At 45.0% G+C, this 27556-nt stretch overlaps 1 protein-coding gene across 1 annotated transcript in view; it reads left to right on the top strand.

The window, feature by feature from the left end:
- Positions 1-27556, top strand: part of DOCK5 (dedicator of cytokinesis 5) — a 241436-nt gene that overhangs the window by 52430 nt on the left and 161450 nt on the right. The window contains 1 exon segment of the mRNA XM_021073736.1: positions 9644-9727. Within this exon segment, the coding sequence (XP_020929395.1) occupies positions 9644-9727 (84 nt within the window).

Raw genomic sequence — 27556 nt, forward strand, 5'->3', positions numbered from 1 at the left:
CTGGCATAGTCTGGCAGCTATAGCTCCTATTCGACCCCTAGCCTGGGAACCTCCATAGGCCGCGGGAGCAGCCCAAAGAAATAGCAAAAAGACAAAAAACAAAACAAAACAAAACAAAACAAAAACAAACATATACCAACAAGAACCTGATTCTAATACCTTGTTTGCAAAGGGAAAGGTGTTTTGGGCTTGTTAGTAAGTTACTTTCTTAACTTCAACATTGAAACCCTGTCTCGGGTACTCTCTGATTTTTCTTTTTTCTTTGACTTTTCTTTAACAAGAAAGAGATCAGGTGAAAAGCACAGAAGCTGATAGAACTATAAGCATGATAATGTTAGAATATGTACCTTCAGTGTTATATCCAGATTGGGCGTGCTCTAAGTGAGTCCATGGTGGAGACATTATCGAAATCCTAAGTAACTCCTTGGATCCTCAGTTGAATCAGTGCAGTAATGCTTGGAAGGGGCGGCAAGAAATGGTTAAAATACTGAATTACTTCCTAATTATTGTGCTGCTTCAGAGGGAGCTCTGTACTTAGCTGCAGGCAAAAAATTGCGTTTGTTGTCCTTAAGGACGCAGGCCCTTCATTGTCCCACACCTTTCCCTTGGAAAGACTGTTGAGGCCAGCTTGTTCTGTTACCTCTACAGCCCTTCTTGATTCCCAGCTTTGCTTTGCTTTTCTCTTCCCTCCTTCCCTCCTTCTCTCCTTCCTTCATCCCTCCTTCTTCCCCTCCCTCCCTTCCCTTCCTTTCTCTCCTTCTCTCTCTCTTTCTCTTTCTTTCTCTCTTTCTTTTTTTGGCCTCTCCACAAAATGTGGACATTCCCAGGACAGGGATCTGACCTAGCTACAGTTGAGACCTACATGGCAGCTGCGGCAATGTAGGATCCTTTAACCCACTGTGCCAGGCCAGGGACCAAACCTGCGACCTGGTGCTGCAGAGACGCCGTCCATCCAGTTGCGGCGCCCCAGTGGGAACTGATTCCCAGTTTTCATTGAATGACTTCTCCTGTCCTGTTGGTTCGGTGGTAGTGTCCATCTCTGAGGATGTGACTGCCAGCCTGCTCAAGGTGGGACGCCAGATAGGGCAAGAAGGGGGAGAGGGAGAAAGGGAAGGTCACTGCCATTCACGCTGTGTCTACCCGGGCTTGTCATCATCCTGGGGGCTCTGCTGCAGTCTCTTCTTGGGAAGAATATACTGTTGCCTTTGTTTTATGCATAGGGAAGCTGTGGTTTCGGAAAAGCTCCTCGTGTTTGTGGGACATACACTTTCTGTTCCGCATTTCAAATTGCCTTGTTTTAGCTTTCCTCCTTTACATTTTTCATGTAAATTTAATTTCGTATTAATTTCAATGAGATGGCTTGGAGGTAATCATTTGTACTAGCAAGGAAATAAATAAACCGTAGATGAGTTTATATCTGTGAAATATCTCTCTCATTAACGATATATTTATCTGCAGTTCCCATTATGGTGCAGTGGGTTAAGAATCTGACGGCAGCGGCTTAGGTCACTGCAGACATGCAGGTTTGATCCCCAGCCTGGTGCAGTGGGTTAAAGGATCTGGTGTTGCTGCAGCATAGATTGCAGCCGAGGCTCAGATTCAGTTCTTGGCCTGGGAACTTCCATATGCTGCAGGTGCAGCCATTAAAAAAAAAAAAAAAAAAAAAAAGTGGAGTTCCCGTCATAGCTCAGTGGTTAAGGAATCAGATTAGCATCTATGGGGATGTGGATTCAATCCTTGGCCTTGCTCAGTGGGTTAAAGGATCTGGCGTTGCGGTGTGCTGTGGTGTAGGTTGCAGACGAGGCTCGTATCCCACCGTTGCTGTGGCTGTGGTGTAAGCCGGCAGCTACAGCTCCAATTGGACCCCTAGCCTGGGAACCTCCGTATGCCATGGGAGCGGCCCAAGAAATAGCAAAAAGACAAAAAAAAAAAAAATATGCATTTATTTGTTCTAGCTACAAACAGATATTATTCTCAAAATAGAGATTTCTAAAGAGTAATCAATTAACTGGTCATTAAATTTCTTAACCGGTCATTAAAGTCTCCTAAAGGTTCTAGAAAATGAAGTTAAGAATCCTGTCCGAGCCCGCTCCTGTGGAGTACTGTTGGTGACAGGTAAACACTGATGTCCTTATCTGATAGTCCCTGATCTGGGTGACTAGTTTGGAGCTTAATTGGAATGATCAGCAGAAAAACATACATATTTATTGTTTCTGCTCCTGGGCTCATACTTCCTGTTGAATGTGATTCTCTGATTCTTATAGTAGACTAGAGTTAGCGAGCCAAAAAAAAAAAAAAAGTCCAGTTAGCCTTCTCGAATGTTATTGCTTTAACCCCCAGGGTGATGGTCAAAGATGAGACGTGCTCTTTTTTTTTTTTTTTTTTGGCTGCACTCACAGCATGCAGAAGTTCCTGGGCCAAGCTCTAGCAGTGGTCACGCTGGATCCTTAACCCATTGAGCTACCAGGGAACTCTTGAGAGGTGCTTTTTTTTTTCCCCCTTCTTTTTAGGGTTCCACCAGCGGTATATGGAGGTTCCCAGGCTAGGGGGTCCAATCGGAGCTGTAGCTGCCAGCCTACACCACAGCCACGCCAGATCTGAGCTGTGTCTGCGACCTACACCACAGCTCATGGCAACGCCGGATCCTTAACCCACTGAGCGAGGCCAGGGATTGAACCTGCGTCCTCATGGATGCTAGTCAGATTCATTTCCACTGAGCCACGACGGGCACGCCCCTGAGAGGTGCCTTTTTGGTTTTCATAGTTCTAATGGCTGAAAGTAGGCAGATAAAGCTCATAATGAAAAAGTTGACTTTGATCCTCTTGTTAATATTCCGAATAGCAGACAGCACAGAATGGGACCCTGTTCTGTGTTTGCTGGAGGTTTTTCCCTTGTAGATGCTTCCAGATGCTTCATAGAAAATGTCATGTTTTAGTTTGTAATTTGAGGATTCCCGAAAGAGCCTGATTTATTAGAAAGATTAAGTACTAGTAACCCATCCACTTTTCCTCATCAAAACGGATCCTCACGTGGGGCCTGTCTGTCCTGTTGGTTTCTTGTTGCATGATCTTAATTAAGACTTCGAATTCCTTCTCTTTACTCCTCTCTCATATAAGTCTGGTTTAAAAGAAAAGGCCAGGCCAAAACAAAGATTTGGTAAGATGCAAACTATTTTGCATTTGTAGACATACTGTCTTGTCTAGTTGGCTCGGCAAAATTACGCTTTCAGGATATAAACAGTAAGCTGCTTGGGGCAGAGTTCCAGCAGCTTGTCATCCCCAGCCTTGCTCATAGCGGCCAGCGAGGCAGTTCATACACAGTGACTCCCTGCTCTTCCTCAGACAAAACAAGAGATTGCTGTGGTGCCTGCTGGTTCACAACAGCACAGCTTGTTTTCTTGCCTTTTATCATCATTTGATGAATCAGAGGCTGTTGGAGCCACAGGGCCCCTTAGAATCAGTTGGTCCAATGCCTCGTTTACAGATGGGAAACTGAGGCCCAGACTACCTCCCCAAGGTCATACACCTGGAAGTGGTAGAATTGAGTTTGTTTTGTTTAACCCAAAGGCTTTCCTTTATTTCTCCTTTCTCTGTCTTTCTCTGTTACAGCTATTCACATTCCATGGAGAAAACCTCTACTGAGTGCGTCAGTTGTATGCCTTTTCTTGAAATAGCACCAGGAGTTCCCTGGTGGCCTAGTGGTTAAGGATTCAGTGTTGTCACTACCGTGGCTGGGGTTTGATCCCTGGCCCGGGGCACTTGCATATACCACAGGTGTAGCCAAAATAAAAGGAAATAGCACCAGAGGAGCAGACAGAATGATCACCAGTCACCGTTTTGTATGATACAGCTTTTGGGGGATGTTTAGTTTTCATAGTTCTAATGGCTGAAAGTAGGCAGATAAAGATCATAATGAAAAAGTTGACTTTGATCCTCTTGTTAATATTCTGAGTAGCAGACAGCGCAAAATGGGACCCCATTCTGTGTTTGCTGGAGCTTTTTCCCTTGTAGATGTTACCAGATGCTTCATAGAGAATGTCATGTTTTAGTTTTTCTTCAGGGGGTTGTGAGGAGAGCATTCTAGGGCAGACAACATACTGAGACTCTCTCAGGCCCCTCACTTGCTTCTAGGCTATCCCAGGGTGTACCTTGGCCATCGTGGACCAGCCTGGTCAAATGGGATGAGTGTGTCCCCCCAGGACCACATTAGCAACAGCTTTGCTGCTCGTAAAGCTGGGTTCTGCCGGGCAAGGTGCTTACCCTTCTGAGTCTGACTTTCCTCATTAAATAATGTGGTTATCGGTACCCACTTGATACAGTTATTGTATTTCATATGGAAATGAAACCATAAACCACAGTGGAGATGAAGTGTTTTCAGCAGGGGGGCGGGAAGGCATGGTTCTCAAGTGTGAGGGTGGCATGAGTGGAAGATGTTGTAAGTGATTCGAAATCTTCTTGCGGAGTTCCTGTCGTGGCGCAGTGGTTAACGAATCCGACTAGGAACCATGAGGTTGCGGGTTCGATCCCTGCCCTTGCTCAGTGGGTTAACGATCCGGCGTTGCCGTGAGCTGTGGTGTAGGTTGCAGACGCGGCTCGGATCCTGCGTTGCTGTGGCTCTGGCGTAGGCTGGCAGCTATAGCTCCGATTCGACCCCTAGCCTGGGAACCTCCATATGCCGCGGGAGCGGCCCAAAGAAATAGCAAAAAGACAAAAAAAAAAAAGAAATCTTGCAACTTCTGCCCAGAGGCATGAAAGAGATAGTACACATGGCCCCAGTGGGTGACTTGCACTCCAGTGAAAGGCGTTGCTGAGGGATATGTTTCCCTTGGAACTCTCTTTGAAAGCTTGGGCTGGAAAGGCAGATTCTCGTGCATAATAAGCAAGAAGAGGCTGAAAGAGTGACATGATACCATTTTCTTCTTTTTTTTCCTTTTAAAACTTTTTAAAATTTCTAAATGAATGAATTAATTTTTACTTTTGTTTGTTTGTTTGCTTTTCAGGGTCGCACGTGTGGCATATGGAAGTTCCCAGGTTAGGGGTCGAATCCAAGCTGCAGTTGCTGGCCTACACCACAGCCACAGCCACGCCAGATCTGAGCCACATCTGTGACCTGCACCACAGCTCACAGCAATGTTGGATCTCTGACCCACTGAGCAAGGCCAGGGGTTAAACCTGTGTCCTCATGGATACTAGTCGGGCCATAGCGGGAACTCCAGTATCCTTTTCTTGAGTGGTGGGAATCCACAGCAGCTGCATTGGAGGGAAGCAGATGGACCTTGGAGTTTGGGGTAGAAGTGGTGAATCAATGAGCTGAGTGGCAGGTTTTATAAAAGTCACTCTGGTGCCAGAAGCACCTTCTTGGGGCCTCCCCCAGGGCCTCAGAAGGTGAAAGACACCAAGTGATGTGTGACCAGGTCCCCACAGAAGGGAAACTGAGGGGTTTCCCTTCTGATGGGTGGCAAACATTAACACAGGGTTATCTGGGATGAAAGACCCAAACTGTGGTGCAAAGAGAAGTTTGGGGATGGCAGAGAAAAAGGAGATCCTAGGGGGAGGGGGAGTTGATAGTCATTTGAATTGCATTGTGAGTGTGAGCCTTGCAGTGGGAGGGAGAAAAAGATAAGCAGAGGTAAACCATGAATTGTGTGCAGAATCTAGGGAGGAATATGAGTCTTGCCTGGGACAGAGTGTGGCATTTGGCAGATGATGGAGGCACAGGTGGATAATGTAGGGAGTGCTTTGATTGTTAGGTTTAGGAATCTAGGATTTAAGGAAACAGTCTTTGGTGTCAGTGTGTGTGTGCGTGTGTGTGTGTGTGTGTGTGCGCGCGCGCGTACACAGCAGTCCTTGGAGGTTGTGCTTGGAGGCACCAGGACCAGGTGCTGTCTTTGAGAGCTTCTGTTTACTTTCCTGGTGACTCAGAACAAGGAAGAGGTGAAGCTTGGTTGTTACACAACACACTGTGACACGGCACACTCACTACTTCCTGCTTCCATCTGCCAAGCTGGGCTGGTGGGGCTGGTGGGGCCAGGGGAAGGATCCAGTTCAGTGGAAGGGAGGGAGGGAATGGGGCGGGGCGGAAATCAGGGGTGTGAGATGTCTATTTTTTACAGAAAACCTGCAGTGTGCTTTGTGGGGAAAACACTGGCATCAACTAGCTGTGGGACGAAGGATGTGAACTTGAGTGGAATTGGAGCTGAGGCCCTCATGGCCCACAAAGAAGTCTGGGAACCAGGAGCTCATTCCTACTGAATTCTGTGCAGTTTTCTCTGAACCCACTTCATTCGCCAGCCCGTGGTCTGAATTCAGAATGCGGTCCACAAGCTTGGGAGTAAATTAGGTGCAACTTAATCTGGGCAGGCTTCTGTGCCAAGACAGAATACATATTTGGGTGATTCTCTTCAAAAAGGGAGGCCACCTGAGACAGGTGTGGAGCGACACATGCTCCTTCCTTCCTTCCGTGCAAAGATTAACTGTGATGTAAGGCACAGCCTACCGTCATGCTGACGATTTAGGCGCCTTGCAGGCTCAGGAAAGAGCAGTAGCTTCCCACGATTGGCAAAGGCCGGGATACTGTTCTTTCATGACCCTTGTGGGGTCTGGCAGATGGATTGATGAACTGAGTGACCAGCCTCCTGAGCTGATCAGAGCTGTGGAGATCGGGAGCATTGTGGGTTCTTTGGCTCATCAGGTAAAGGGCTAGAACGGAAGGATTGCAGATCAGTTATCATGAGGGAGGGCAAGAAATAAGTCTCTACTTAAAAACAATCCCCTCCCCACCAGCTTCCTTGAAGTCTAATTTACATACAGAAAATCCACCCATTTTAAGCATATAGGTCAATGGTTTTTTAGTAAACGTGCAAAGTTATGGGACCACTATCAAATCCGATTTTAGGATGTATCCAGCTCTCTGTAAAGCTCCCTACTGCCTGTTGTGCTCAGTTACCATTTCCACCCCCGACCCCGGGAACCAATCATTTGCTGTACGTTGTACGTACATCTCTGATAGACTTGCCTCTTCTGGACATTACCAGTAACCAGAAGCTGAACATATGTTTTATGCATATGATTCCATTTCACATAACGTCTTCGAAGTTCATCTACATTGTAGCATGTGTTTGTATTTCATTCCTTTTTTATTGCTGAGTAATATTCCACTGTAGGAACAGACCGTATTTACTTCTCCATTCATTCTTCGGTTGATGGCTTGTTTCCAGTTTGTGGCTGTTGTGATGAGTGCTGCTATGTTGGTTTCTTCGGGGTGTCATAACAAATTACCACAAACTTGGTGGCTTAAAACAACAGAATTTTATTCTTTCATGGTTCTGAAGACGAGGTGTCTAAAATCAAGGTATTGACGGGCGAGGCTCCTTCTAGAGCCTCCAGGGGCGGTTCCTTTCCTTGCCTGTTCTCGATCCTCGTGGTTGTGGGCAATCCTTGACTTGAGGTCATATTGTGTCAACTTCTGCCTCTGTCCTCATGTTGCCTCCTCTTCTGTAAGTCTCTCAAAACTTCTGTCTCTTATCCAGATGTGTGGAATCATGTTTAGGGCACATCGTAAATATTTAGAATAACCTCCTCTCAATATCCTTAACTTACATTTTTTGCCACATAAAGAAACAGTCACAAGTTCTAGATGTTTGCCATGGGTATCTTTGGGGGGGCTCTTTTTCTGCCCACCATAGAAGCTATGAATATTCAAGTAGAATTTTTCTGCAGACCTGTTTGCATTTCTTTTGGCTACTTGACTGGGCATGACCTTGCTGGGCTGTATGTAAATTTATCATGATCTTTTTAAAAACTGCCAAACAGAGTTCCTGTTGTTGCTCAGCAGGTTAAGAACACAACATATTATCTGTGTGGATGTGGGTTTGATCCCTGGCCTCGCTCAGTGGGTTAAGGATCTGGTGTTGCAAGCTGCAGCATAGGTCACAGATGCGGCTCGGATCTGGCATTGTGGTAGTTGTGATGTACGTCTCCTGCTGCAGCTCTGATTTGACCCGTAGCCGGGGAACTTCCATATGCTGCAGGTATGGCCCTAAAAAAAAAAAAAAAAAAAAAAAAAAAGGAAGAAAGAAAAAAGCTGTCAAACTGTTTTCCATAGAGGCTGTATTATTGTCCATTCCTACTAGCAATGTATGATTCTAGTTTCTCCACATTCTTGCCAGATTTGCTTTTTAAAAACATTAGCCAGGAGTTCCTGTCCTGTCTCAGCAGTAACCAAACCTTACTAGTACCCATGAGGTCTCGGATTCAATCCCCTGCTCCACTCAGTGGGTTGGGGATCCAGCGTTGCCTTGAGCCATGGTGTAGGTTGCAGATGTGGCTCAGATCCTGTGTTTGCTGTGGTTGTGGCTTAGGCTTGCAGCTGAAGCTCCGATTTGACCCCCTAGCCTGGGAACTTACATATGCCATGGGTGTGGCCCTCAAAAAAAAAAAAAAAAAAAAAAGATGTCCATTCTACTGAGTGTGAAGTTGTATCTCCGTGTGGTTTTAATTTGCATTTCCCTGATGACTAATGGTGTTGGAATCTATTCTTTTGCTGATTAGTCATCATATGTTATTCTTGGTGAAATGTCTCCTCAGAGCTCTTACTCATCTTAAAAATTGGATTGCCCTCTTCCTTTGGAGTTATTAAGAGTTAGCTTACTGCTTTGCACAGTCTGACCCAGTTCTTACCAGTCTTAAGGGCTGTGGTGACAGAGGTCGCCCTGATGAGGCAGCACTGGGCAGCCCGTTTCCCCAGTGTGCCTAGGTTGGGGACCCCCGTACTGCACCCTGTGTTAGTTTATCCTGGGGGGTGGATGGGACTCACAGGTGGCCCCATGGCTGCCAATTACTGTGTCAGGGAAGCTGAGAGATGCTCACATTATGCCCTAGAGATCGTAAGCTCGGTGGTGTAGGCTGCCTGTGGTCTGATGAGCAAGGGGACTGACCAACAGAACCCCACAGTATGTTCTCACTGGAGCCTGGTTTTTTTCTTTCATAACTCTTATCACCATTTTAACTAAGGAGTTATTTATTTATTATCCCTCTTCCTGTCCTAAACTATGAAAAATCCTTGGTACAGGGACCACATCTGTGTGCCTCAACACTCTGTTGCTGGTCTTTAATACAATACATGATACATAGTGGGCAGCCAGCCAGTATTTGTTGAATGGAGGAATGACTGGGTTGGTTTTTTTTGTTTGTTTGTTTTTTTGTTTTTGTCTTTTTAGGGCCGCACCCACGGCATATGGAGGTTCCCAGGCTAGGGGTTGAATCAGAGCTGTAGCTGCTAGCCTACACCACAACTACAGCAACGTGGGATCCGAGCCGTGTCTGCAACCTACACAGCTCACGGCAACGCTGGATCCTTAACCCACTGAGCGAGGCCAGGGATCGAACCTGCGTCCTCATGGATGCTAGTCAGATTCATTAACCGCTGAGCCACCACAGAAACTCCGAGGAATGACTGTAAAATACCAGGAATGGGGGTCTGGGAGGATGCTCTCTGCGTTACAGTGGGCGATTCACATGAAATGACTGAAGAGAGGGTTATCTCTTGAAGAAATGATTGCCTCACTGCTGAACGTGCTCTTTGGTGACTTGTCTTTTAACTGCCACTGATGGCTATCCTTTCCCTCTTTGATTTCTCATTCCAGCGATCTATAACTACAACGCCTCTCAAGATGTGGAGCTGTCCCTGCAGATCGGAGACACGGTTCACATCCTGGAGATGTATGAGGGTAAGTCTGGATGACCTTCTGTCAGCCGGGGGCCGGGCAAAAGCCGTGGAGGCTACTTATTAATAAGGCCCTTAGAGCAAGCATCAGCATGCTTTCCTTCCTGGAGTGGTGCTGGTAAAAATCCAGGAAGCGCTTAGACTGTATAGTTTTGTACCGAGGGTCATTTCCAAAAGCCAGCTGAGTGCATGAATGCAGACATGCCCCGACACCACAATCAAAGAGTGTGACTCTGGGGAGCCCCAATAACTGGCTGCAGAAGGGAGACCTGTGGGCCTCTGGGCTGGCAGGAGCTCGAAGGAAACACCGCAGATTAAGTGGCTCTTTCTACTCAGCACTAAATGTTGCCAGGCTGCGGGCAAAGAGGAGAGAGACTTACTGGTGTGGCTGAGATTCTTGCAGAGAATTAGGTCAGGGCGGCTGTAGGTCCAGAAAGCCTCCTAGTGTATTTCCTGCAACTCAGTCGAGCTTGGGAGGTGGTTCCAGCTGCCCTGTAAGTGGGCTGTAGGGCAGTCACCCGGACTCTGAAAAATGTCATCTGAAAAATGCAGGTCAGATCTGCAGCCACCCGACCCCAACTCAAACTCTTTGAATCCTCGGGGAACTCCTCCATGTACCCACATTTCTAGTCCAAAGGCCCAGAGTGTGACACATGTGTATCGAGGCCACTGACATTGAGGATCAAAGCAGAGAACATTGAGCATCCATGTATTCTTTTGGAAGATGGGAGCAAGAGTGAGGTGGGAAGCTGGCCAGACTTTTCTCAGAGGTTGAGGCTTGTTAGGACAGGAACTCTGGATTTGCAGGGTCTCCCCGCCTCCTCCCCAGTGTAAATGGCTGTGGTGATGGCATGGCAAGAATCCAGTGCTGCTTCCGAGGACAAGACATGAAGACACAGGATGGGGGAGAGGAGACAGGAGGTCAGGAGGAAAGGAAGTAGGGCCTGGCCGTAGGAAGAGCACAGTTCCCCTGATTGTGCTTGGTGGAGGTGAGGTAGATGCCAGAATCACAGAGGCCCAGTGAGAGGAGGGTTTGACTTAGAATGGCTCCCAGAAACCACACCAGCCCCTCACTCTGAGATGAGCATGACACACGCTAGAAAGGAGGCTTTTCACAGCAGTTCCTTTTCTGTAGATCCAGTAAGCAGCATTTGTACTTACAAGCTTTGCTGTTAGCCAGCTCACATTGCCCCCTTAATTAATCTAACTTGCTATGTCTTTGTCTGATAATAACAACAGCATGGAGTTCCTGTTGTAGCTCAGTGGGTAAAGAACTGGACACAGTGTCTGTGAGGATGTGGGTTCAGTCCCTGGCCTCACTCAGTGGGTCAAGCATCCTGCGTTGCTGCAAGCTGTGGTGTAGGTTGCGATGAATTTCGGATTTGGTGTTGCCGTGGCTGTGGTGTAGGCCTGCATAGGGGTCTGATTCGGCTCCTAGCCTGAGAATGTCTATATGCTGCAGGTACAGCTATAAAAAGGAAAATAATAATAACAGCAAACACTTTTGTAGCACTCGCTCTGTGCTAGGCAGTGTTCTGGGCACTTTGAAAATACTAATTTATTCTCTTTAGTGCTACCGCGATCTCTGTTTAACAGAAGGGGGAACTGAGGCATAGAAAGGTTTAGTAACTCAAAAGTTTAGCAGTTCATCTGCCAATTGCCCAGGAGGCTCTGCTGTACTGCTGACTCCCTTTTGTTCTAGGCAGAGGGCTGGCAGTTTGCTTTCTCTTTCTCTCTTTCAACATACTTCAAAGTGCAGTCATGCAGCTTCTAGGGGCAGGGGGAAGAGAGGGAGGGCTGCGTGGTTTCTCCCCAGTCTGTTCTTTCTCTCGTTTTTATCCTCCTGTCAGGTCCAGCCAAACATTGATTCCATGGTGTCCCTAAGTCACCAAGATACTAGAGACAATCTCCTTACCTTTTTGAGCTTCTTTGCTTATTGAAGCCATAGTCTCTTCAAGCCTTACTAGATCATACTGTTTCATCAGTGCCAGATTAATCCACTCTATCTTCTTTATGGACACACGTTTTTCCACTGTACACGTAAAAGGCACATGTTTAGTTTCCAAGGGCTTGAAAAGAATGTATAGTTTACCCTTATTAGGTGCAAAGTTTTATTGTTGACAATTAGATTCTGATTTTTGTCTTTTTTTTTTTTCTTTCAAATTTGCTATATGCTAACCTTTTTTCGGTTACTGAGAGAACTGTCCACCATGATTGCAGTTTGTGTCAGTTTACAGTAGTGTCAGTTTTTTTGCTTTCGGTATTCTTAGACCTGTTATTAGGTGCATACAGTTTAAAATTGTTACATTAGACAATTCCAGCTTTTAATTCCTGTTTGTAGAACTTTTTGTCATTGTCTTCGTCTGCAGTAATGCTTTTTTCCCTAGTCTCTTTTGGCTGAAATCACAGCCAATTCACTGGCAGTGCCAGGGCTCCAGTTTTTGTCCTCCTGGCTCCTCAAGGCATCAGAAATGCTGCTCAGCCACTTGGGAATCTTAATTCAGTAGATGCCCCAGGAGGAAAGCAGGCCCCAATGCTGGACTTATCTTTCTGAGTTTGGTCTTTTTCAGATCTAGACCTGATAGTTCTTCACTTCCCATGTTAGCTCGGAGAGAGTGTGTGTGTGTGTGTGTGTGTGTGTGTGCACGCGCGTGTGTTGTATGGCCATGCTTTTCCAGTTTACCTGCAGAGTGTGAGAGGGAGAGCAGAGAGTTGATTGGAAATCAAGTAGTTGATACCTTTTACATACATTTTCAAAATTCCTTTTTCATTTTTTTGTGATCCCAATATGTTTCTTGAAATAGTTGAGGCACTTTGTCTTCATAGGGTTCATATTAGTGGTCATTTTTAGTGTACCTATTATTTATCCTGTACTGAGCAAGCTCCCAGTTGACCAATGAGTATTCCTAAAAGTGCATTGTTACGGACCAAGCTAAGGGGGTCACTGAGCTTGGCTGAATGTAAATATAAACACACAAACACATCTATTTCCTATACTGATTCAGAGCTTGCGGCCATGCACCTAATGTTTTGTAGCACATGCAGCGGTACGCTGACCCAGTTGTTAGATGGTCCTAGCAAGAACCGTTCCTTTATCACTGCTGCATCTGGACTGCGATGATCCAGGTGCTGTAGGTCTGAGGGCAAGAGGCTGATTGTCTTTTTTTTTGTTTGTTTGTTTGTTTGTTTGTTTTTTTGTTGTTGTTGCTATTTCTTGGGCCGCTCCGCGGCATATGGAGGTTCCAGGCTAGGGTTGAATCGGAGCTGTAGCCACCGGCCTACACCAGAGCCACAGCAACGCGGATCCGACCGCGTCTGCACCTACACCACAGCTCCACGCCGATCGTTACCCACTGAACAGGGCAGGACCAACCCGCAACCTCATGGTTCCTAGTCGGATTCGTTAACCACTGCGCCACGACGGGAACTCCTGATTGTCTTCTTAATTGTTTCCATAACATACTTGGAGTGCCAGCCATAGAATTCTTCCACCTCAGAAAAGGATGTTAGTGCCTGTTCTGCAAAAGAGGACATGTGTCAAGGTGTGAACGGGGAGATTTAGAATATGGGCTTATTCAGCTCATTAACTACGTGAGTGGCACGTCAGCTTTATAGAGATTTTTATACCAGCTTAAGTTTTAAAATAGTGTTTATTTTATGGGATTAATTAATTTTTTTTTTTTTTAATAGCGAGTGCCTTGCCAGATGCATTGATAGTTTCTATCTGCTAAGTACTTTGAGGTTGGGTCCTCAAATTCCAGACAGCCCAGAATGAAGGGAGGGCTGGAGTGCTTTGCAAACATTAAACGTGATAGGAATAGGAATGCTGAATAAGAGCTTGTGTTCTAGGTCCCCCCACCCCAGTCTCCTCTATCCTTTAAAAATAAATACATCAATAAATAAACAAAATGGAAACACCCACAGGACTGCCCGATGGAATTTAAGGGCGGTGCTGGCAGCGTTTCATGCCTCTGGGCAGTTGTGTCTTTCAGCTTCCTATGGGCACTGACTCCAGCAACCACCCCACCCCACCCCCGCCCCTACAATACCCTGCCTCATCCTTCCTTTGACATATTTGCAGACCAGACCTCTGTGGGCTTTTCTGGTATGGACAAGTCCACCTTCCTGGAATCCAGACTTGCCCACAAACCCGAGAGACTACAACTTAGGGCTTTCCTCTTGCTTTTTCCTGCCCGGTGGTTGCATGAAGGATTATGGAGGTGGTAGCTTCTTGAAGGCAAGGAGCTTCACCTCACCTGCTCCTCTTTGCCCTGCAGGGCCCATGCCTAGCATAGCTCCCAGGCTGGACCAGGGGCTCAGCAAGTCTGTGCAATGAGTGAAGATAAAGAGGAGACCCAAGCAAGCCTACAGCAGCAAGGCAAGCTAGTGTGGAGAGTAAGGGGACGTGGGGGTCAACCACCTAAAGCCCCAGATAGTACCAGGCACAGCTGCTTTTCTCCTTCCAGGAGACACCAGCCTTTCCCTTCCCCATGCAGACTGCAGAAGAATTTGGTTATCCCATGAGCCTCTTTTTAGAAGTAACAGCTTTATTGAGATAGATTTCAAATACTATACAGTTGACCCATGTAAAGTATAAAATTCCCTGGTTATTCACAAAGTATGCGCTTCACAGAGCTGGGCAACCACCATCACTGTCTACTTTCAGAACATTTTCATGATCCCCCAAAGAAACCCTCTACTCATCAGTGGTTATGAGCTCCCCACCCCCCATCCTGTTCCAGGCAACCACCAGCCTAATTTCTATCCCTACAGGTTTGCCTATTCTAGACATTTCACATAAGTATAATCATACAAAGTGTGGTCCTTTGTGACTGGCTTCTTAATCTTTTGGGGGCTTACCCATGTGATAGCATGTATCAGTATGTCATATCTTTTTATCGCTAAATAATATTCATTGTAGGCATATAGCACATTTTATTTATCCATTCATCAGTTGATGGATATTTGGGTTGTTTATACTTCTCAGCTATTAAGAATAATGCTGCCACCATGAACTTTTTTTGTGTGTGTCTATATGTGTTTCCACTTCTCTTGGGTGTATCTCTTGGAGTGGAATTGTTGGATCATATGGTTTCTTTGTGTTTAGCCTTTGGGGAACTGCCAGACTGATTGATTGCTTGGGCTTTGGCTTCCAAACAGGCTACCACGGTCCACGAGAGAATTTCCATCCCTCATTTCTTATCAGAGTTCCTTTCTGTAAGGAACTAAATATCATTAAGTACTAAAAATAAGGGAAGGGAATGGAATTGACTGAGAATCTATATTCTGCTCATCTTTTATAGACCCCCTTCAAGAATTTTGCCTTTGGAAACTTTTTCAGGGAACAGAAATCCTCAAGGACCAAAATGAGCATCCTTGCCTCTTTGGCACTGGCCCACCTGTGATCACTGTCATGTCTTTGCTTCTTTAACCAGACAAAAGATTTGGCAGTGAGACAGCTGTTCTCCAGCTGAGTGTTCTTTACCACCCCAGAAACATGGGCATGACTGAAAAAGCACTGATGCTAAGGGGGAGGTTCCAGTTGTGGTTATGTAGTCATTCAGCAGGACTCTCTGAGCAAGTATTATGCTCTTAAGTACATTTATTTTGCACAAGAGAGGTTCTAGGCACTGGGAGCAGCTGAGTGACAAAATGGCAAGGTTCCTGCTCTCAAAGAGTTTTCATTCAAGGGACAGATGAAACAAGCAAACAAAAAAGCATTCTGATGCATGTAAGTGCTGTGGGGAGAAAAAGATGGTGTTACATGGACCACAGGGAGGTGAGGGTGATAAAGAGGGAAAGGAGAAGCCCCACTTGAGATGGGATGGTTTTGTCCCTGTCTCATCTAGGTTTTCAGTCCCTGGGCAAGGCATCTGAACTCTCTCTGTGTCTTGGTTATTTCATCTAAAACCACATCATTCTTTGCACTGAAAGTGATTAAATCAAAGTGACTTCAAAGGTAAGCTTTTAGCCTCTCTGGTGCCATGAAGTTCTCCTCACCTGTGATGAACCAGACAGACTCGCAAGTGGTTTCATGCTCAGGGTCTCTTGTTCCGCTGATGGGTACTGGTTTCCTGCATTTGCTTCCTATCCACTGGTTACTTGTTTTCAGCTCCAGTAACCACTCACAAGCTCAAGAGAGGGTGGCCGATGTTAACAAGTGAGTTCTGGGGGTAAGCATAACACACTTAGCCCCTGTTGGAAATAACAAAATGAGATAATGTCTCAAAGGCATTCCAAGCTCTACAGCGGCAGACACAGTGAAAAGTTTTCTATTATTTCTCTGTAATTTGTAAAGACCCAGAGGAGAGTGCAGACGAATGGATTGGAACCAGAGGAAGTGGGCAGTCCTGAAAAGTTGAAATAAAAAGAAGCAATCTGTGTATTTATAGAAGGTCCCCAGTATACGCATGTTATTCCTTCTGTGTAGGAGGAGACCAGTTTGGAAATGCACTTTAATCAAGTAATCCACTCCCTTAGGATATGCACAGGAATAAAAATAGATTACGACTTGGGCTGTGCATGGTTTTGAGTCTCATATTTAAAAAAAAAATGATTTTTATTTATTCCATTACAGCTGGTTTATAGTGTTCTGTCAATTTTCTACTGTACCGCAAGGCAACCAGTCACACATACATGTATACATTTGTTTTCTCACATTATCATGCTCCATCTTAAATGACTAGGTATAGTTCCCAGTGTTGAGTCTCATCTTTATAAAGCAGGCTTTTTTGAGTAAGCATAGAGGGTAGAGGGCAGTATTATGATGGATAGGTAAAGTTATCTGACTGAGTGTTAGCTCCATAGCTGAAAAAAACTTTCTCACATAAAAAAAGAAGAGAGTGCATTTGAAGATTTTTTTTTTTTTTCTTCCAAGAAGGTGATGCTTTTTTCCCAATAAGCATCTTTCGGAGATGTGGTATTAAGAGCCCTTGATTGAAAGACATATACCATATGATATCACTTATATGTGGAATCTAAAGTATGGCACAAGTGAACCTATCTCTAGAACAGAAATAGTCTCAAATAGACGTGAAGAACAGACTTGTGGTTGCCGAGGGGGAGGGGGAGGGAGTGAGATGGACTGGGAGTTTGGGGGTAGTAGATACAGACTATTACATATAGAATGGATAAACAAGGTCCTGCTGTGTAGCACAGGGGACTGAATCCAATCTCCTGTGATAGAATATGATGGAAGGTAATATGAGAAAAAGAATGTATATGTATGACAATCACTTTGCTGTACAGCAGAAATTGATGCAACATTGTACACCACTACACCTTAATAAAAAATTAAAAAAAATAGAACCCTCTGTTGGACCATAGATTACTGGAAGGTCTATCAAACCCTTTCAGGACGTCTGAGTCGGAACTTGGATTGTCCCCTCCTACTGTCCTGTGCAACAGTGAGTCAACCTGGTAGCCTTATGGTCCCTATATTGTTCCTCTTTTCTTTTTCGTCTTTTTGCCATTTCTTGGGGTGCTCCTGCAGCATATGGAGGTTCCCAGGCTAGGGGTCTAATCAGAACTGTAGACGCCAGCCTACGCCAGAGCCACGGCAACGCGGGATCCGAGCCGCGTCTGCAACCTACACCACAGCTCACGGCAACGCCGGATCGTTAACCCACTGAGCAGGGGCAGGGATCGAACCCGCAACCTCATGTTTCCTAGTTGGATTCGTTAACCGCTGCGCCATGATGGGAACTCCTGTTCCTCTTTTCTGTTCACTTCCTTCTCTGTGTGGTCAGCCATGCCAGTGACATTAAGACAAGTGAGAGACAAAAATCAAAACTGATTTTTAAAAAATCGGTTCTTAACAGCCTGTGTAGAGGTTTACCGGGTGTAAGCTGAAATAAGGCATCTGATGTACTTGTACCTTCTGTTTACTTTTGTGACCCCATTAATCAAGATAATTGAAAGCTGATTGTCATTCAGAATCCATAGTCTGAACCATGTTTTGATTGGAAAAACAACTGCTTTTCTCAAAGGTAAATGGCAGTGAGCCCGATAGCCTGGATTTTATGACAAGGATTGCGTGCGAACGTTTTGGCTCTAGCCTTGACAGCAGATTGGGGTCTGTGGCATTTTGGTGAGTGTGCAGGTCACTTCCCACATCTGCTTGACCTTCACCTTTGGGACAGCTGGTCAGCTGCTGCTCCTGGGGACCCATGTTCCTGAGATGTGTTTTTCATTAGTGTGTGTGGCAGCAGGAGTGTGTTTATAAGAAAAACTAATTAAAAAGTAGAGCTGGTGAAAAGTCTCACCTTGGGTTTAAATTTATCAAAAAGAGCATACCTCCCTCTGGTTTTCCTTTTGAGAAACATACACGTGTGCCTTTAAAATTCCATCTTTAAAATTTGTGTCATTTGGAGTTGCATTGTGGCGCAGGACGTTAAAAACTCGACGTTGTGTCTGTGAGGATACACGTCTGATCCCTGGCCTTGCTCAGTGGGTTAAGGCTCTGGTGTTGGTGTAGGTGGCAGGTATGGCTCAGATCCTGTGTTGCAGTGGCTGTGGCATAGGCCCGTAACTGCAGCTCTGATTAGACCCCTGTCCTGGGAACTTCCATGTACCATAGGTGTGGCTGTAAAAAGAAAAAAAATGAAATAATATCATAAAATGTGTGTTATTTGCCTATAGGTGAGTGTAAGACCTTCTAGGATCAGGGTCAGAACCCTTTTCTGAATGGAGCCTTCCTTCAGTAACTTTGTCATGAACTGGCACTTGGGCGTTGGCCCATCTGGGCAGCTACCCGTGTGCTGAGGGAGGCAGGCTCAGCCTGAGAGCAAAGATGTCTTAGGGATGCTCTGGAGGAATGTTCTTGTGGACGGGTCTTGGTCTCCAAGGGATCTTGGTAGGATCGAGGCTCAAGAAGGCGGCAATGTAGGGAGCAGACTCCTTCCATCCCACGCACGCACCTGCCCACTCACGACTGTCTTCCCACCTCTGAGTGTTGGCCAGTCACATCATGTGGTGTGTAACTTTTATCAAAAATGCCTTTGGTGTCTCCCCCTCATCGCAAAACATAGCATGTGACACCATCGTGGGGCTGGGTAAGACTCAGGGATTAGTGTAAAGAAAGAGGCCTAGAGGAAAGTTCAAAATTGATTGAGAGCCAATAGGAATGAGATACTTCTCTTTGGGCTTATACCTGGAAAGAGATGGTTGAATATATGCCTCTGTTTGCTCATGGTAAGATGAGTAATTTATGATCTTTAAAAGCATGTAAGGAAGCTTGGGCCTGGCATTATAAATACTGTCTGCTAGAGTGGCCCATTTATTCAACCTACAGAGGTAAATCATTCAACAGAGTGTCGTAGGAGCAGAAAACACGCTACCTGTAAAACTTAGGTGCCGCAGAGGAGTCTTACAAGCACATGAGAACTTCATTTTTTTTTTCTTGCCTTGTCTCCATGTGTAATTCAGGCTACAAATAGGGATGAACAAGGCAAGCCAGGAAAGATTCTTGTTAAAGATTATTTGACCCTTATATTCCATGTGTCTCGAATGGTTGCCAATCAGACAAGAATATTAAATGTGGGTGCATTGAACTTTGACAATAGAAATAGAAGATTTTAAATTACTGTACCTAGCAATTTAGTCCTTCTTCTTCTTTTTTTTTTTTTTTTTTTTTGGTCTTTTTAGGGCTGCACCTGCAGCATGTGGAAATTCCCAGGCTAGGGATTGAATCAAAGCTACAGCTGCCAGCCTCCACCACAACCACAGCCATGAGGGATCCTAGTCACATCTGGGACCTACACCACAGCTCATGGCAACACTGGATCCTTAACCTGCTGAGTGAGGCCTGAGATCGAACCTGAGTCCTCATGGATACTAGTCGGGCTCATTACCACTGCGCCACCACGGGAACTCCTAGTCCATCTTCTAAGTGGCAGGAACAGTTACACTAAATCCCACACCTTGAATACCTGTGTAGTTTTCACCCTGCAGAAATAAGACTCTGTATTCTAGCTGGAATTAAAGGATGTGGGTCTGGGACTTTTTCTTCTTTAATCAGTCTTACTGTCAGATTCATTGCCCACTGAGGGTTTAAGCAGGCCTGAGAGCCAGCTATTCGGGTGACCTTTGAGTTCTTTGGGGGCTGTACTCCATCTCTGCTCAGGCCCTGGGGTATTCAGCACTATGTCTCTTGGTTATTCTGTCCACTCTCATATGGTTTTTTTCTATTGCTCAGGTTGTTTCCTCTACTCTTTCTTGTTCTCTTTCCCTTAAAGTCCTGTTGTCTTATCATTTTTTGGGGGGAGGAAGCTTATCCTGTTGGAAAATAAAAATATATCTTCTTAGCAGCCCCAAAGGCTCTGGGACGAAGCTTCCCCAGCATGAGTCTAGCTGCTTGTATATGTTTCTGCTTTGTTCATTGTCAGGAATTTAATAACTTAGAGAGGTTCCGCTCCTCCTTCCAGGGAGCACAGACATAGGCCTCAGAAAAAAAAAAAAAAAAAAAAAAAAAAAAAAAAAAAAAAAAAAAAAAAAAAAAAAAAAAAAAAAAAAAAAAAAAAAAAAAAAACAAATGAAAGAGAACTCCAAGTAGAGCCTCCTTTTGTCCTCAGCATAGAAGCTGATGACAGCCCTAAGACTAGGAGCTGGTCCCTGGATTATGTCCTTGGGTCCCTGCATTTCCACCTTTGGCGTTTTCCATTCCTCTCCATGCCAGGCATGGAGCTAAGGGCTTTCAGATGCTGCGTCTCAGTTGTTACAGTCGTGAGAGATCAGAGTTACTGATGCTTGTGTGAAGTCTGAGAGAGTTGGGCCTCCTGCTTTGTTCTCTTTCCTTAGGATGGCCTTTTCTGGGTCTTTTGTAGTTCCATATAAATTTTAGGATTATTTGTTATGGTTCTGTGAAAACTGTCATGGGTCATTTTATAGGAATTGCATTAAGTCTGTAGGTTGCTTTGGGTAGTATGGCCATTTTAACAATGTTCAGTCTTCTGGTCCAAGAGGATGGGATATCTTTCCATTTCTTTTCATGATCTTCACTTTCCTTTATTAATGTTTTTATAGTTCTCAGAGTTCCTATTGTGGTGCAGCAGGTTAAGAACCTGACTAGTATCCATAAGGATGTGGGTTTGATCCCTGCCCTTATTCATTGGGTTAAGGATCCTGCATTGCTGTGGCTGTGGTGAAGGCCAGCAACTGTAGCTCCGATTCAGCCCCTAGCCTGGGAATTTCCATATGTCACAAGTGTGGTCCTAGGAAGCAAAAAAAAAAAAAAAAAAAAAAATGAGTGGAGTGGAGGGTTCTCTGACTCCCCCAGCCTGTGGTGGTCCCTCTCTCCCTGAGTGTCTGTGGATGAATGACTCACATCCCTGGCTGTGCCCTCCCACCTGAGTTGGTATAGAGGGCATACGTATTGGACCCAGCGCTCTAGCACTCTGACACTCTGGAAAGGTCCCACGTGGTTCATATTCTTTTTTTTTTTTTTTTTTTTTTTTTTCTTTTAGGGCCACACCTGCGGCATATGGAGGTTCCCAGGCTAGGGGTCTAATCAGAGCTGTAGCCGCCAGGCTACACCAGAGCCACAGCAATGCAGGATCCTAGCCACGTTTGCAACCTACACCACAGCTCACAGCAACGCCGGATCCTTAACCCACTGAGCAAGGCCAGGGACCAAACCCACAACCTCATGGTTCCTAGTCAGATTCGTTAAATCCTTCTTGCTCTTGCTTTCTGATGTTTGGCCACCAGGACTCTTAGTGCCATCATCCCTGTTAGGTTCCACCTCTGCCTCTGTCACTGCCACCCTCCTGACAGTGTCTCGTCACCTCTGGCTATTTGGGTCCACAAAGTGGGGCCGGTGATTCCTCTTTGGAGCGCAACATTGTAGCTTTGCTTTTTCTTTTTTAGGAGGTATTCCACTGACAAACTCTGAGCAGGTTTCTCTGTATCCAGGCTGAAAGGAGTGTTAGGTACAGCAGAGGGTCACATTGGAGGGCTTGCCTCACGTCACCTGACTTGTCCCCTGAGCTCAGGCACGTGTACTTCCAGCACCTCTGCACAGGATGAGTTAACTGTCTTCCCGAACCCTCCATTCCCCCTTCTGAAATTAAGGCAGCTTTCATCTCTCACCTCTCTCATCTGAGTGTCCTTCTCGGGAAGCTTTAGGTGGTTTCATGAAAAACGCAGCTGACAGGGGAATTCCAGAGATCCTGGTAAACTAGACTTGCAAGTTTGTCTCTTCCCCCTCCCCTGAGTATGTCCATTCCCCTAGCAGTTTGAGTACACAATTCTTCCAGACCAAGAGCTGGGGTAGTCCCAGACTGCTTGAGCAAGACCCCCCACAGCCTAGCTGAGTTTCTTATAAAAGCGGGCCTCCTTAGATACATCTTGCTTCCCGATGTGCTTCCTCACTCACAAACCTGCACCCCTTTCTCAGCCATCTTGCAAATTGGTGCTGATGATAAAAACCAGCATCAGAGGAGTTCCCACTGTGGCTCAGTGGTTAGCGAATCCGACTAGGAACCATGAGGTTTCTGGTTCGATCCCTGGCCTTGCTCAGTGGGTTAAGGATCCAGCATTGCCGTGAGTTGTGGTGTAGGCCAGCAGCTGCAGCTCCGATTCGACCCTTAGCCTGGGAACCTCCATATGCTGTGGGAGCGGCCCTAGAAAAGGCAAAAGGACAAACAAAACAAAACAAAAACCAGCATCAGAAAGAGTTACAGCAAATTCATTGGGTCAACTCTAAAACTACGTGCTGCATCCACGCTTTGGAGCTTGCCTGAAGGAGTTGGATAAGTTACAGAAATGGATCACAGGAGAGGGAAATTTGGACGAACAGCTGGCAGGATTACTTTAAAAAAAAGGAAAGAAAAAGCCACATCTAGAAAATAAGAAAGGGAGTTGGCAAGCCAGAGAAAGGATATGGATTAGAGGGGAGGAAATTTCATTTCCTCCCTCTCATTGAACTTCAGACTGTCGGTGAGGTCACAGAGAGATTTCCTAATTTTTTGGTGGACACTGGGATGTGTCACCTCTCCATTCTGTTGGCTGTGACTTGGATCTGCTCATCCTGCTGGTGCACTGCCTGGACCAGGTTCCTGATGGGGTGTGTGCTTGTTGAAAGGAGAAACGGTGCCATCACCCTCTATTGAAGTGGGCAGAGCAAACCTCAGCATGTTAGCTATGGAGTTAGATTTTTACAAGTAATGAAATGGGGGAGGCCGAAGGCATGTTTTAATGGAAGGATGTTTAAGAGATCAAAGCCTTAATGACTTTAAATTAATACTTGAAGAAATGGAGTCCTGCCCAGCTGGTGAGCACAGAACCAGAATGGAGACCCACGCCTTTTGATTTCAGTGAGTCTTCCTTATAAGGAGCAGTGCCTCTTCTTTTCTGGACATTCTGGCCACCTGGGCAGGTGCTCGTGCCCCGCCCTGCTCACTGGCCCGAGACCCCGGGGAGAGGAGAAAGGGGTCTCACTCAGACCTTGTGGTCAGTCTTGAGTCAGAGGAGCCGATTCAAGTACACCTTCCATCCATCTATTCTGTCCTCGGCTGCTCGCTCCAAGAGACCTTCTCTTTTGCATTGATATATTCATCAGAAGTTTATTGCGTGTCTGCTGGGTGCCAGGTACCGCATAGACAGGTGGTCTTGTTCATTCAGGCGAGAAAAGATGGGAACCACGTCTCTTTCTCTCCTGCTGACTTGCCCTGCTTGTGCTTGCAGGCTTTATAGGGATAGGACCCTGTGGCCAGGCTCCCCTGCCCTGAGAGGCGGTGCCTTGAGCAAGCATGCCATTGCCACCCCCCACCGCCCCTAGCAGGGCTGAGGGGGCACAGGTGGAAGGGAAAAAGCCATGAGCTGGGCAGCAGGAGGCCCGTCATATTTGGACCCCTGGCTTAGCTTGTAGCTTGACTTTGGACAACCCTCTCAGTTCCTTGCTGTGTTTCCCCTTTATGAGGTGAGGGCGTTGGATTTCAGTGAACTCTGAGTTCCTCTCTGTGCCCACCTCCAAGGCACGCACTCGGGCCCAGATCATTAACCTAGATGACCGATTGGTCTCACAAAAAGGTACCCAAGAAAAGGCTCCTCTTTTACTGTCTTTGCACCCTTCGACGCTCTGCCTTTGAACTTCGTTTCAAAAGCCCTGCTGACGCAGTCAGTGCATTCAGAAAGCAGTGAATTCAGACATCCTGAACCCCCAAGGCTCTGTGCTGCCTTCAGAACAGATCCAACAGCCAAGCCGTCTCTGCCCTGAGAGGGGTTTGCACCCAGCTGTGTCTACTTCCCAGCTTCCCCAGAGGGAGGGACCTCAGGCATCTCTTTGAGGGACACTCCCTGGGGAGGGGAGGGCAGGCTGTGGCCGTGGAAACCTCACAGGCTTACCTGGCCCACAGGGGATGGAACCTTTGACCTTGGCCTAATTAACTGTGGTTTACCCAGCAAGCCACCAGGCCAGTGACAGTTTTTTTCCCCTGATTGTTGTTTCATCATTTTCTTTCTTTCTTTTCATTTTTTCAAGTTTTGTTGAAGCACAGTTAATTTACAAGGTTGAAGTATCTTAATTGACAAGATCATTTGTGCTGTACAACAGAGTGATTCAGTTAAACCTGAACACTCATCCATTCTCTTTCAGTTTCTTTTCCCCACATAGATTATCACAGAATATTCAGTAGCGTTCTCGGTGCTATACAGCAGTTCCCCATAGGCCAGTTACACTTAAACATAAAAAACAACAGGATTTAGCACCTGCTCCTACTTTGCGGCCCTTGCCCCCAGTGAGGGTGCGTGGAAACAATGGCTCCCTAATCTGTTTCTTGCCTTAATTCCTGGGAGATCAAAAATTATTTATGCTGACACAGTAGTGTGAACGCACTTAATGCCACTAAAGTGTATACTTAAAAATGGTTAAAATGCTAAATTTTATGGTATGTGTATTTTACCATAATCGAAAATAATTTATTGATGGAGGAGGTGGAGAGGCAATGAATTTATCTTGGGACTGCAAGATGAGGAGAGATTTTGCAAAAGGCTCCCTGCTTTACACATCAAAATGATGCTTTTGTGGTTCAGAAAAATCTTCAACGGTCCCTCTCAGTAATTGCCTGCAGCATATTCATAACCGTCCCTTTGTGTGCCAGGTCTTCAAGCATCACCGTTAAAGGGCCTTTTGTATTTCAGTCTATTTCCTTCCTCCTTGAAGACGGTGTCTGGCATGCTGGGGTCGAAGAAGTGTTTTTATGTATAATAAATGAAGGGCCACACGAGCAATGTGAATCCTCAGCCTCAGTGCTTGTCCGCAGGGAGAATTTGCTAACCACACGTGCTGAAGTGACCCCACCTCCACGTGTCACCTTTTTTTTTTTTTTAATTGAAGTGTAGTTGATTTACAATCTTGTGTTAGTTTCAAGTGTACAGCAAAGTGATTCAGTTAAACGTACATCCATATATGTTTATTCTTTTTCCGATTCCTTTCCCTTAGTAGGTTATTATAAAATATTGAGTAGAGTTCCCTGTGCTACCTAGTAGGTCCTTGTTGGTTATCTGTTTCATATGTAGGAGTATGTATATGTTAATCTCAAACTCCTAATTTATCCCTTCCCCCTCCCTTAACCTTTGGTAACCCTAAATTTGTTTTCTAGTTTGTGGGTCTGTTTTTGTTTTGTAAGTAAATTCATTTGTATCATTATTTTAAGAGTCTACATTTAAGTGATGCCATATAATAATTTGTCTTTGTCTGACTTACCTCACTTAGTTTGATAATCTCTAGGTCCATCCATGTTGCTGCAAATGGTGTTATTTCATTCTTTTTATGACTGTGTAGTATTCCATTATATATATGTACCACCTCTTCTTTGTCCATTCCTCTATGGATGGACACTTAGGTTGCTCCTATGTCTTGGCTGTTGTGAATGGAGCTGCAGTGAACCTTGGGGTGCATTGTCACTCTTTCCTCCGTGACTTTTAGGCCTTATTATTGACTTTGTTCACATGCTTGTATGTTCACATGTGATGTTTTTCTTTTCCTGTTATAAAATAAGACCTTGAAGGATGGAGGTGTTACAGGTCTTGCTCTTCTGGTATCCCTTTGTTGAATGAATAAATGAACCTCCAGTCTGTAGTTGAACTTTTGGAAATAGCAAAACTTGTTCAGAATCAGCTTTGGAGCACACAACGAGTGCGATGAATAATGTCATGAGGGAGGCACGATACAAATTAAAAGCAATGGAGAAATACCTCTGATTTTTCACATGTGACCCAAAGTGGCTTCAGAGGTAGTTTGCATTCAAAGTATTCAGTAATATTTGAGCAATGCCTTTATTGTGGAAGTCTGTGTCTCTTTGAGGTAGTTACTTTGTAACATTCATTTGATATATACATTTTTTTGGAAATTGGTTTGTAGAAATTGTGGTAAAATGTATATATGGTGAAATTTACTCTTAGGTGTACAGTTGAAGGAGTTTTAACATGTAAATGCACCACATATACCTACTACTCCAGTCAAGATCTAAAACATTTCCCCAGTTCCAGAAGGTTCCCTGTCGCCTTCTTCCACACAATTCCCACTCCCAAAAAACAGCTACTGTTTTAATTTAGATCACCATGGATTGATCAGTGTTACCTGTGCTTCAGTTCTGTATAAATGGAATTTTTCATGTCTGTTGTGTTTGGATTCTTTCATCCAACATGTTTTTTAGGTTCATCCATGATGATGCACATAACTGTAGTTCATTCCTGTTTATCACCAACTAATATTTTATTATGTGAATATCCAGTTTGTCAGTCCTCTGTTGGTGTACATTTTGATGGGTTCCTGTTCTTGGCTATTAAGAATAAATCTTTGGAAAAGAAGTGTATACATGCGTGTGTAACTTGGTCCCCATGCTGTACAGCGGAAAAAATTAAAAAAAAATTAAAACAAAAAAGAATAAATCTTTGGGAGTTCCTGTTTTGGCTCAGCATGTTAAGGACCCAATGTTGTCTCTGCGAAGGTGCAGGTTCGATCCCTGGCCTTGTTCAGTGGGTTAAGGATCAGGTGTTTCCATAAGCCGTGATGTAGGTCGCAAATGTGGCTCGGATCTGGCATTGCTCTGGTGTAGGCTGGCGGCTGCAGCTCCACTTTGACCCCTAGCCTGGGAACTTCCATATCCTTCAAGTGCAGCCATAAAAAGAAAATTAAAAAAAGAGTAAATATTCTTATATAGTATTTTTATAGATATAGGTTAAATCCTTAAGAGTGGGGATGTTGCTTGGTCATAGGTCGTGTGTCTCTTTAACCTTAGAAGAAACTTCCAGGAATGTAGAGTTCCAATTATCCATATCCAGTCAGTCTTTATAATTTTAGCTGTTCCAGTGGTATAGTACTATCTCCTGTCTTCTTTTTAAAGTGTCATTTGCATTGAGTAAAGTTCACCCATTGAGTGTAGTCCTATGGGTTTTTGACAAATGCATGCAGAGAGAAGAAACACCATCACAATCCAGATAGAGGACAATTCTATTGGCTCCCTAGAATTCTCCTGTATCTGTTCGTAGTCGACGTCACACCATCCTCGACCTCGATTTGTTTTCTTTCCCTATTTTTTGTTTGTTTGTTTGTTGCCTTAGTCTAGTCCAGGGTTACCAAGACTTAACAGGTGTATTTAAAAAAAATTCATCGTCGTCACAAATGTATATACTTTTAAAGGTCATTTCTACAAAGTTTATAATGAAAAACAGCCGTCCCTCCCAAATCCTCTTGGTTTCTGAATAATTCGGCTTCTGGTACTTGCTATTTCTATTTAATTTTTATTTATCAGCTGCTCATTATGGAAGACAAGGAGATAGTTCTTTCATATTCCCCACCAGCCACACAAATACCTATTTTTTCCTTATGGAG

This window comes from Sus scrofa, chromosome 14, assembly GCF_000003025.6.
Source record: "Sus scrofa isolate TJ Tabasco breed Duroc chromosome 14, Sscrofa11.1, whole genome shotgun sequence".
Classification (NCBI taxonomy): domain Eukaryota; kingdom Metazoa; phylum Chordata; class Mammalia; order Artiodactyla; family Suidae; genus Sus; species Sus scrofa.